At 35.3% G+C, this 12,980-nt stretch overlaps 1 protein-coding gene across 2 annotated transcripts in view; it reads left to right on the forward strand.

Annotated features, from left to right (window-relative positions):
- The window catches only part of QRSL1 (glutaminyl-tRNA amidotransferase subunit QRSL1), a 31,354-nt gene that overhangs the window by 10,250 nt on the left and 8,124 nt on the right, over positions 1-12,980 (forward strand). The window contains exons 5-9 of one of the 2 annotated variants that reach the window (XM_045499180.1): positions 2,527-2,703; positions 6,381-6,556; positions 6,647-6,759; positions 8,785-8,977; positions 9,518-9,635. In XM_045499180.1, the coding sequence (XP_045355136.1) occupies positions 2,527-2,703; positions 6,381-6,556; positions 6,647-6,759; positions 8,785-8,977; positions 9,518-9,635 (777 nt within the window). The remainder of the gene's footprint in view (positions 1-2,526; positions 2,704-6,380; positions 6,557-6,646; positions 6,760-8,784; positions 8,978-9,517; positions 9,636-12,980) is intronic. The other variant, XM_045499181.1, reaches the window with a different exon arrangement.

Genomic DNA, 12,980 nt, shown 5'->3' on the forward strand with positions numbered 1-12,980 from the left:
TTAATTGGATTTTGATCATGATTGTGTTGAATTTACAGGTCAGATGGGGAGAATTGACATCTTAATATGTGTCTTCTGATCCTTGAACACTTTATTTGTATCCCTTTATTAGATTTTTAATTTTTCTCAGCAGTGTTTTTATGATTTTCTGCATATAAATCTTGTACATAATGTCTTTGATTCATTCCCGAGTATTTCATTTTTTTAATGCTATAGAAAAATGGTATTTTTTCCATTTCTAATTGTTTATTGTTAGTATATAGAAATATAATTGATTTCTCTGTATTGAGCTTGTATCCCACTCCCTTGCTAAGTTCTCTTATTAGTTCTAGTTGATCTTTGTAGATTCTTTGGTATATTTTATGTGGATGATCATGTCATCTGCAAATACAGACAGTTTTATTTCTTCTTATTTCTCTTTCTTTTTTGTGTTGGTTAAGACTTCAGTACAATACTGAGTAGAAGTAATAAGAGCAGATATGCTTTCTTTGTTCCTGATTTTGGAGTGAAAACATTCAGTGTTTCACCAAAGCATTGTTTCATAGAGGCAGAGTCTTTGACTCTCTTATTTACAGTGTTATCTCTTGGCACTCAGTAAATATATGTTGAATGAATTAATCGACAGGAGTAAACTTGAACATAGGTCATTAGGACATTGCCTTGAACAGCTGATCAAAATGAACATCGTCAGTGAGAGTAAGTGGACATCATTGTACCTCTAGATGTGATTCCCTGAGAAGAACACACCATCACCTATGCAGTATTCCAGCTGAGAATGTTAAACCTGAAACTAATCACAGAGAATCAGAAGATAAGTCTGAAATGAGAAACATTCTATAAAAATATGAATATCATAAAAGACAAAGAAATGCTGTGAAAATATTCCAGATTAAAAGAGCCTAAAGAAAGTAAAACTTAAACCTTATAGAAGAAAATGCAGGAGAAAAATCTTTGTGACCATGAGTTAGGCAAAAATTTCTTAGATGGGACACATAAAGTACAATCCATAAAATAAAAAACTGATAGACTGTACTTCTCTAAAATTAGGAACTTCTATACTTTGAAATACACTGTTAACACATGAAAAAATAAGCCACAGCCTGGGAGAAAATATTTGCAAAACATATATCTGAGAAAGAACTGGTATCCAGTATATACAGAAGCTTTCCCAACTCAAAAATTAGAAAACAACCCAATTTAAAAGGGAAGGGGGGGGGGGTAAAAATATGTAAGCAGACATTTCATCAAACCAGATATATAGTTGGCAATAAACACATGAAAACAATACTGAACATGGTTAGTCATTAAGGAAATGCAAATTAAAACCACAAGGAGATACATACATCTTTTAGAATGGTTTAAAAGTGACAATATCAAGTGCTGACGAGGATGCAGCGCAATTGGGTTTCTCATGCAATCCTGGTAGGAAATGCAAAATGGTATAGCCATTTTGGAAAATAGTCTGGCAGTTTCTCATAAAGTTAAACAGCATAGGATCCAACAATCTCAGTCCTGCTATTTAGTCAAGAGATGAAGAGGTATATTGACATGAAAGCAATGGCCAGGGTCTTTCAGTACAATATTTATTGTGGCTTTATTCATCATTGCCAAAAACTAGAAATAACTCCATGCCCATTGGCTAGCAAATGATTTAAAAAGTACAAAAAGGGGCTAATGAGACAATGATACCTAAATGCAGTACCTGATGTTAGACTCCACCCCTTAATAGGAGGGGGAAATGCTGCAGAGGACATTACTGGATCAGCTGACCAAACTGGATTACATACAGTACGTTAGATAAAAAGCATTGTGTGGATGTTAAATTTACTGAGATTGGCTACTGTGACCGCATAAGGGAACACCCCTAGTGTTAGGAAATGCACACTGAATACATAACTAAAATATTTAGGAGTAAAGGGCCATGATATATATAATTTACCTTTATGTGGTTTGTGGGGGAAGAAATGATTTGTACATGTTACACACAACGTGTGTCAATCACACAAATCAAATTGGGTGGCTTTCTAACAATAAGTGAAGCTGGGTAAAGGGTATAAAGTTATTTTTATATAATTTCTATTTTTGCAGTTTGCCTGTAAGATTGAAATTATTTCAAAACTTTTTAAATAAGTTATTAATTTTCAACTATGCTTGTCTTAACACGTCTGGTTATAGAGGGAATCCTTCAGAGGACTTCCTGTTTAACTCTTTGAATGTTTGTGACCCTCTTCACCTGGAACACCTGGATTTACAAGGGAAATCATCATAAGCTGAATTGGATAATCAACTGGGATAAAAATCTTCTTAACAGACTAGTTTTCTCTCTCCCACACGCTCTTACTTCCCATCGTCCACCTCCTCAACCATCTAATTAATGAAAGCTACATCTAAGCAGGCTTCTTGCCTTTTCCAATTCAAGTTCCAGTGGGTTATACAGTGTTAGAAGTAAATAATATGATCAGGAGGTGAAATCTTCATATAAAGAACCAAAGTTTCATTAAGATATCTTGCTTCACTTCATCTCAGATCTGGAAGCACAGATGGTGTATTTGGCCCAGTTAAAAACCCCTGGAGTTACGCGAAACAATATAGAGAAAAGAGGAAGCAGAAGCCCCATGGTGAGAATGAGGATTCGAATTGGCTTATAACTGGAGGAAGCTCGGGTGGGAGTGCGGCGGCAGTATCAGCCTTCACGTGTTTCGCGTAAGATGCTTTTTTCTGTCTGTATTGTAGAGCCCATCAAAACACAGTCATAAACCATACTTACAGTCCAACAACAGAGTAGTTCATACCGTGCCGTTTTCATTTCTTTTTAGTGACTTATTTATGCTCGACTTATTTATGATCGATATATCAACATTATATCTCATAAATGCGTTCAACTGTACAGTATACTTAACATGTATTTTATACATATAACTTGAATTTTAGGTATTTAAACTCTTCCTCTATGGGGCGCCTGAGTGGCTCAGTCAGTTAAGCGGCCAACTTCGGCTCAGGTCATGATCTCACAGTCTGTGAGTTCTAGCCCCACGTCGGGCTCTGTGCTGACAACTCAGAGCCTGGAGCCTGCTTCAGATTCTGTGTCTCCCTCTCTCTGACCCTCCCCTGTTCATGCTCTGTCTCTCCCTGTCTCAAAAATAAATAAACGTTAAAAAAAAAAAGTTAAAAAAAATAAACTCTTCCTCTATAGTATCTGGTTCTCTTAAAAACATGCTTTTATGGATCTTGCAGAATAAACCAGATAGTGTAATTAAATTTCACTTCTAAAATAATTTATTTGGGTGTCTGCTCACTGATTGTACAAATATTTAGGGACTATACTGTGGCTTTGGCTGAGTGGTGCTGAGCTATTAATTATGGTTTATCCTTCAGCTAAATCTGGCTTTTGTTTAAAAAAGGGGGGGGTGGGTGGGGGAAATGCTCCTAATATGTATCAATAGGATATTTAAAATAGTGTTTTCATAAATCTACCACTAAAAATGTGCATCACTGAGTAAAGTTTTTTTCAAGTTTGTTAGGAGCTGATTTGTTCAACTGTCATAGTTTGTATTTGGGAAGAATCCACCCATCATGCTCTATGTTTTAAGTCTCATTTGTAAAGCATTTTTTAACCACCTAAAGAAGACTAAATAGATTTCACTGTTATTTATCTGTTTCAGTATAAAATGGAATGTGTTTCTTTAGTAGTACTATATGTATTTTATTTCTCCTTAATTATCCACTGAAATGAAGCTCTTTCACAGACATTGCAACCAGTAAATTATTTATATTTTTTTAGAGCTATGGAGATTTAGAATCTTCAGGGTTTTTTTGTTTTGTTTTGTTTTGTTTTTAGTTTCTCTGAAATCTTATTTACAAGTAAAACCATTTCATTTTATCTCTGTGGAATTTTAGAGCACTGCATTAATATTAATGAGAGTTCTGACAAGTTAGGACTGGAAGATTAGGTGCTTTTTTTTTTTCTATCTTCATCACCCTACTTAATGTTCATCTTTCTGAATGTGCTCTGAGAAGATGGCATTTTGACACATAATTCCTATGGAAATGTAGGTCTTACTTTTACACAGCCGTCAGTGAATCCTAATAAGAAAACGTGTCCTTTTAGAAATTGTTAAAGCGACAGCCTGATTTTGTAGCTCATATGGACTTGTTAAGAAAGACAATCTCATCTGCATTTTCTGTAGAGCTCAAGGGCCTAGTAGTCTTGTGCAGCTCAAAGCTTTTTTCTGGGTATATTCAGCAGAAGCACAGACCCAAAGTAACTCCAGACTGAATGGGTCCCAAACTATCAAGTGTTCTGCTTTGTTTTTCCCCCTTTTGATTTGCTTCTTTTATAATAGTTTTAAAAACAGGAAAGTTCTTGGCGTATTACACAGCCACTAAAAGGAATAAGCTAGAGTGTCATGGAAAGATATCAAAGATACACTGTTAAGTGCAAAACAAGTTGCAGAATAGTATATATAGTATGACCTTTCTGTTAAAAGCAGTCATTACATATGTATATATGTTACGTGCATGGAAGTGTCTGGATGACTATATCAAAATTGATAACAGGGTTATTATGGAGGCAGTGATTATAAGAGAAATTTCACTTTGTATACAATATACTTATATAATACTTAATTTTTGTAGTTGGCGCATACACTTTTCTAATCAGAAAAACCTTTTTTCCCCTGAAATAAAGTTTTAAAAAATGTTTAATTAGGGGAAAACATACATAACCTAAAATTTATCATCTTGGGGCACCTGGTGGCTCAGTCAGTAAACATCCGACTTTAGCTCAGGTCATGATTTCGCGGTTCATGGGTTCGAGCCCCACATCAGGCTCTGTGCTGATAGCTCAGAGCCTAGAGCCTGCTTCGGATTCTGTGTCTCCCTCTCTCTGTGCCCCTCCCTTATTCACACTCTGTCTCTCTCTCAAAAATAAATATTAAAAAAAATTTTTTTATAAATGAAAAAAAAATAAAATTTACCATCTTAACCTTTTTTTAAGTAGGCTCCATACCCAGCGTGGAGCCTAATGCAGGGCTTGAACTCATGACCCTGAGATTAAGACCTGAGCTGAGATCAGAGTCAGTTGCTTAACAGACTGAGCTGTCCAGGCACTCCTCCTCCCCCATCTTAACCATTTTTAAGCGTACAGTTTAGCATTAAATACATTCACGTTATTGTGCAGCCAGTCTCCAGACCTTGTTTAATTTGCAGAACTGAACCTTAGTACCCATTAAACAACAGCTTCCCATGTGCCCGTCCTCCCAGCCCCTGGCAATCACTGTTTTACTTTCTGTCTCTATGAACTTGAAGACTCTAGGTACCTGATGTAAGTGAAATTATTCAGTATTTGCACTTTCATAACTGATCTGTTTCACTTAGCATAATGTTCTCAAGATTAGTTTTTGCTTTTGTTTTTCGTAAGAAAAACATGTACTCTGGAGGTAACTGGGCAAAGAAATGGACCCTTCATAGTTCAGTAATGCAAATACAAATATAAAAAATTATTAAAAAATGCACATTAACAAAGCTTTTTGGTTTTTCAAATTAACCACATTTTAAGAACTTCTGGTACTCAGTGATGATGATGAAACATGAGACCGAATCTGATTCACTGCAGTTGGGAATATAAATTGGCAAAAGCCCTCTGACAAGTCATTTGACGATATAGATTAAAAACTTAGAATAACAGGCCCTATGGCTCATTAACTCTACTTCTTGGAAGCCAGCCTAAAACATATTCAGACGTATAGGCAAAGATTTATGTTTAAAGGTGTTTATTACGAAGTAATTTATTATGCAGTTATTATCGCAATTGGCAACAACATAAATGTTTAAATTAAAGTACATTTCTATCTATGATTCTAAATGAGGCAGCGGAAGGTTCTGTATATGAATTTCTGGGAGTGGTGTGTTTAGTTTGTGAAAACATACTGGATAACTGCCATGAAAGGAAGGTAAAAGATATGTATATATATTGATAGGAGAATGGGCTTTAAAATCCTGGGAATCGCCAATTGATAGGATAAAACATTATATGTATTTTAACTTGTCAGTAATTTTAGTGATGTAGCAAAAGGCTCCTGATAAGCAAAAAAGAGATGGCAACTTGTAATTACAGAATGACCTGAACTATGAAAGAAAAATGCATTTTTAAAAAGTCTTGAAGTTAATATGCCAAAATGTTAACAGTGTTTGCCTCAGGTGGTAGAATATTTTGTTTCTTCTTCATATTTTTCTATGTTTTAGAAATTCTCTGAGACAGTCGTGTCTTACTTTTGTGTAACCAGGGGCAAGTAAAGTTGAAAAGTATACACTTAAAAACAGATTCCAGATATAATTAGAGATACATCATTTTTCTAAAGAAAATTCCATTTAAATTCCAGGGCTTTAGGATCAGATACAGGAGGATCGACCAGAAATCCAGCTGCCCACTGTGGGATTGTTGGTTTCAAACCAAGTTATGGCTTAGTTTCTCGTCATGGTCTCATTCCCCTGGTGAATTCCATGGATGTGCCTGGAATCTTAACCAGATGTGTGGATGATGCAGCAACTGTATTGGGTATTTATATGATTCCATAGAATTTCAAAACATTATAAATTTCACTGTAAAAACAATATGTCTGTCATTCCTAAGTATTTTTCCTCACAGGTGTGCTGGCTGGGCATGACCCCAAAGATTCTACCACAATACAAGATCCTGGTAAACCATTTATGCTTTCCAGCTTGACAGATGTGAGCAAACTATGTATTGGAATTCCGAAGGTATCTCTTCCCTTTCATTAGTTCACAGAAATACTGTCAGATCAAATACAGAGCCCAGGCCTAGGCAACATACTGGTTGGGGTTGAATCCTGCTTATGCCACTTTTATCAGCTATGTAACCTGAGCACGTGACTTAATCTAAGCTCAATTTCCTGATCTACAAAATGGGGGTAACATTTTTGATCTCAGAGAATAGTAAGGTTTCAATTTGGTAACATCGTTGGGATATAATATACAGCATGGTGACTATAGTTAGTAATACCATACTGCTTATTTGAAAATTACTATGCGAATAGATCTTAAGGTTCTTATCACAAGGGAAAAAAAATTCTTTAACTGTATTGTGACAGGTATTAACTTAGACTTATTGTGGTGATCATTTCTCAACATATACAAATATTGAATCAAACATTAAAACTCTCATAATGTTGTGTATCGGTTATACCTCAATTAAAAAAAAAACTAATGATGCTAAGCAGGGGTCTATAAACTTTTTCTGTAAAGGGTCAGTTAGTAAATATTTGAGGCTTTGTGGGCCATGCAGTCTGTATTGTAACTATTTAACTCTGCCACTGTAGTGTAAAAGCAGCCATAGACCGTATGTAAATGAAAGAGTGTGGCTGTGCTCTAATAAAACTTTATTTTCAAAAATACCTGGCGGGGTGCTCGGGTGGTTCAGTCAGTTAAGCATCTGACTTCGTGTCGGGTATGATCTCACGGTTTGTGAGTTCAAGCTCTGCATTGGGCTCTCAGCACAGAACCCACTTTGCACCCTTTCCCCCTCTCTCTCCGCCCTTCCCTCTTATTTTTCTCTCTCAAAAATAAAATTAAAAAAAAAAACATAAAAAAATATATCTAGCAAGTTATATCTGGCTCATAGGCCATAGTCTGCTAATTCCTAATGTAAAGGACATAGCCCAGAACCATTCCTTACATAGTAAAATCTTAATAAATATAATACTAATAATGATAGTAAAGAAGGTAACATTTATTAAGCCTTTACTATTTTATTACAGTAGCAATTGAGTAATTCATATATGAAAGTAAATACATTAAATTATTGACCTTTAAAAATATTTTAATTTTAAGCTTACCAATAATTTTTTGGATAATTTTTTGTTGTGGGACACTGTCTTATGCATTGTAAGACGTTTAGCAACATTATTGGCCTTTACCCTTAGAGGTACCACTCCCACCACAGCATAACTCTACAAACAAAAATGTCTGCAGACATTACCAAATGTCCCCTGGTTGAGAGAAAGGGGATAAAATTGTCCCCAAGTCGACACCAAGTTGAGAGAAATACTTTCTTTAAAATTTTCAGTTAAGATCATAGCTATGCCTTCTTTTAAAGATTTAGAAAAGAGTACAGACCTATTTTAGAATCGTATATCCTCTACTTACCCACTATGTAACTTTAGGAAAATTGTTTAGTCTCACTATTTTTCATTAATAAAATGAAGGGTGATAATAACCTACATCATGGGATTGTTAAAAGCATTAAATGGGAGAACCTTTCCACTTATTTTTTATTAATGTTTATTTATTTTGACAGAAAAAGAGCACAAGCAGGGGAGGGGCAGAGAGAAAGAGAAAGGGAGAGAGAGAAAAATCCCAAGCAGGCCTCACACTGTCAACGCAAAGCCTGACACAGGGCTCGAACTCATGAACCGTGAGATCCTGACCTGAACTGAAGGCAGACGCTTAACTGACTGGGCCACCCAGGTGCCCCAAATGAGAGAACCTTTGAAAGGCATCTAGCAGAGTATCTGATAATGAACATTTAGCAAATAAAGCTTCTCCAACTAGTTCTCTAATCTTTAATATTGTCATATCCAGCTTATAAATAACTAGTACAGTGCTTGCCATGCCATAAACACCCCTAAATTAGTTCAGTCTTTCTAGCTACCTATCAGGAATTCAATCAGATTTTCTAATGTATTGCCAAAGGTCCCGAAGAACATATTTTTATAAAACCATGTATACAGATGTTCTAATTTCTGTATCTTGACTTTTTCCAATAAGGAATATCTTGTACCAGAATTATCAAGTGAAGTGCGATCTTTTTGGTCCAAAGCTGCTAACCTCTTTGAGTCTGAGGGGGCGAAAGTAATTGAAGTGTCCCTGCCCCACACCAGTTATTCAATTGTCTGCTACCATGTATTGTGTACATCAGAAGTGGCATCAAATATGGCAAGATTTGACGGGCTAGAATACGGTAAGATGGCTGTGTCTGGGTTTTTTAAAATAGTTGCCTCAAATATTTGACAGTTTTACTTGTAGGGATAAGAAACTTATTCCCTGAGATAATGTTAATGATTTAGACAAGTAAACCAGTGAATTCTCTCGCCTTTGTCGTTTAACCTTCTGCTTACCGTATTCCTTGTACATATCTCCATATGTTTGGCTTCCCTCTCTGAACTGTGGATATTTTAAAGAAACAGTATCTTATCTTTGTATTCTCAGTCTGTCAAATGTAGTGCCTGGCACATGGCAGGAGTTCAGTAGTTGGATGGATGGATGGATGGATGGATGGATGAATGGATGAGGGAGTGAACAAATGATGTTTCCCTGTTGGTTATTTTCTCCTCTCGACTTGATCCCTGACTCGTTAGGCACAAGGCAGATAAAAGAAGAGGAGCCACTAAGGACAGTCTTCCAAAAGTTTAGTATTGGTCACAAATGTGAATCTACGCTTGCTTTTCAGCCAGAACTTGACTTCCTTTTCAAATGATGTTTACCTCTGTTTTGTTTTCAGGTCACAGGTGTGACATTGATGTGTCTACTGAAGCCATGTATGCTGCAACCAGGCGAGAAGGGTTTAATGATGTGGTGAGAGGAAGGATTCTCGCAGGAAACTTTTTCTTACTAAAAGAGTAAGTAATTAAGAATTTCCTCCATTCTTGAAAACTCAAGAGTAAACTCGTAATATGTCTATCAGGTATTACAAGTTGAGATATGTGCTAAAGAAGCAAAATTCTTATGCTTTGAATTAGAAATCACAGTTAAAGGCCTGCTTATAGTACTTTTGGTTCCTGGTTATTCAAACGCAAAAAAAAAAAACATTGACACTTTAGCTAAATGATTAGTACAAAACTAGGTAGGAAGCCCTAAAGAATTTTAACTTCATTAAATGTCCCCTGACTATTATTGCCACCTTGGCTTATTGTTGTTAGACACTTAAACAGGAAGTTACATTGGTATATCTCGAAAAATTGAGTAAATCAACTTGGTTTTCCCTTACATTATGTATCTCTTTGCTCCAAGAAAGAATTCTAAATTACTGGGGCTCCTACTGAGATTGTCTTCAATATAAGTTTATTCATCATCTCATAAATAGGATTCATCTTGCATACCACCAAGTCTGTCTAAGAGGACACTTTCTTGTGAAAAAACAAGAATGATTGTTGTAATAAATACTTCTAGAGTTTTTCTACATGCCCTTAAGAACAGAAAGCATTTTGTTGTCTATGTATCCCTTCAGGGCCTATGCTTAGGATTGCTTTTTCCAAAAATATTATTTGAACAGCCATGATGAAAAACAGTATGGAAGTCTCCCAAAAAATTAAAAATAGAACTACCAGATGATTCAGCAATCCTACTTCTGAGTGTGAATCCAAAGGAAATGAAATCACTCAGAGGAAATGAAATGCCTCAGAGCATTATTCACAATAGCTAAGACATGGAACTAACCTAAGTGTCCATCATCAGAAGGATGGATAAAAAAAAATATGTGGTGTGTTTATACCCAATGGAGTATTATTTAGCCATTAAAAAGAAGGAAAACTTGCCATTTGTGACAACATGGGTGTATGGTGAGGTCATTATCCTAAGTGAAACAAGTCAGAGAAAGACAAATACTATATGATCTCACATATACATAGAATCTAAAAAAAAAAAGCCAAACTCCTAGAAACAGAAAGTAGAATGGTGGTTGCCTGGGTCTGGGCCTAGGGGAAATGGGGAGATGTTAGTCAAGGGTACAAACTTGCAGTGATAAGATGAATAAGTTCCGGGGATATAATACACAGCATAGTTATTATAGTTAACAGTACTGTATTATGTCTTTGAAAATTGCTAAGAGAATAGATCTTAGATGTTATTACCACACAGACACACACACACACACACACACACACACACACACACACACACATTGTAATTATGTAAGGTGATAGATGTGTTAACTAACCTTATTGTGGAAATCATTTCACAATATATACATATATCCAATTATCATATTGTACACCTTAAAAATACATAATTTTAATATGTCAACTACATCTCAAATAAAGCTGAAAACAAACAAAAAAACCTAAAGATGTTTGATTATGTTCCATGTTAAAAGACCCTTTTCCTGCAAATCAAAACCACAATGTGATATTACCTCACAGTTATCAGAATGGATAAAATACAAGAGACGACAGGTGTTGGTGAGGATGTAGAGAAAAAAGAACCCTCTTACACCATTGCTGGGAGTGCAAACTGATGCAGCCACTCTGGAAGACAGTATGGAGTTTCCTCAAAAAGTTAAAAATAGAACTACCCTACTATCCAGCGATTGTACTACTAGGTATTTCCCCAAAGAATACTGAAACACTAATTCCAAAGGATACACATCCCCCTATATTTACAGCAGTGGTATTTACAATAGCCAAGATATGGAAGCAGCTCAAGTTTCCATCAGTTGATAAATGGATAAAGAAGATGTGATACACACACACACACACACACACACACACACACACACACACACCACGGAATATTATTTAGTCATAAAAAAGAATGAAATCTTGCCATTTGCCACAAGATAGATGGAATTAGAGAGTATGTTATGTGAAAATCAGTCAGAGAAAGCCAAATACCCTATGATTTCACTCTTGTGTGGAATTTAAGAAACAAAACAAATGAGCAAGGGTGGGGGGAAAGATAGACAAACCAAGAAACAGATTCTTAATTATAGAAAACGAACTGATGGTTACCAGAGGGAGGTAAGTGGAGTGATGGATAAATTAGGTAATGGGGATTAAAGAGTGCACTTGTCGTGATGAGCATCGGGTGATTTATGTAAGTGTTGAATCACTGTATTGTACACCTGAAATTAATATAATACTGTATGGTAATTAACTGGAATTAAAATAAAAACTTAAAAAAAACACAAAAATAAAAGACTCTTTTCCATATTGACCAGATGATTGTAATGATTTGGGAGTAGGAAAAGAAAGTGAAATACTGCTGAGAAATTTTCTAAGCAAAGACTTTTATGAAGCTGAAGATGTTACATTTGGCACTAACTGATGAGATTCAAATTGTATATCTCAGGGCACAAGTTGATAGACTGTATAGATCACTGTAACAGCATGAAAAGAAACTGATGGAGAGGAGTCTGAAAGCTTCTTCCATGGTCACCAGTTGGGAGTATTGACAAAAGGAAGTGAGAATTTCTGCTGGTATCCCTGTCTTTTGAGTTCAGGCATTTAAGTCACCTTTTTTTGTCTTGAGGGGTTTTGTTTGCTTGTTCATTTGTTTTGTGAGGGGAAGATGGACATGAGTGATAGGAAAAATGGGATTTGGGTGTACTTTTTTTTAATCTTTAAAAGTCAATTTATGTGCCAGGAACTATAACAATTCCTAACATTTTTTTTTCTTCATGTGGTAACTCAGTTTACAGTTTTGTCATTCTACTACCTTGTGTTCAAAATCACAAATTTATTGAATTAGGAATCCATGGTTTATTTTTAATGAAAATAATTATTTACATTTGAACCCCATTTAAATCTGCTTTTCTTTTCTATTTGTTTTCAAATTGTCCTGTTCTTTTAACCTCTTTTCCTGCCTTCTTTTATTTTTCTTTAATAACTTTTTTCTCAAAGAGATTTAAAACAAGGAAAAAAAGAGTCATTGATATTTGCCAAAATATTTACTATTTCTGGTGTTTTTTATTCCTTTGTGTGGATCCAAATATCCATCTGATGTAATTTTCTTTCTGCCTAAAGAACCTTAATATTTCTTGTAGTACAATCCTGCTAGCAAGGAGTTCTTTCAGCTTTTGTTTATATGTAAAAGTCTTTACTTTACCTTTAATTTTGATAGATATTTTCTCTGAGTATAAAATTCTAGATTGATAGTTTTTCTTTCAGTACCTAAAAGATCTTGTTCTATTGTCTCTTGACTTGCATAGTTTCTCAGAAGTCTGTAGTCACTCTTATCTTTATTCCTTT

The sequence above is a fragment of the Leopardus geoffroyi genome, chromosome B2 (genome assembly GCF_018350155.1).
Source record: "Leopardus geoffroyi isolate Oge1 chromosome B2, O.geoffroyi_Oge1_pat1.0, whole genome shotgun sequence".
NCBI lineage: Eukaryota > Metazoa > Chordata > Mammalia > Carnivora > Felidae > Leopardus > Leopardus geoffroyi.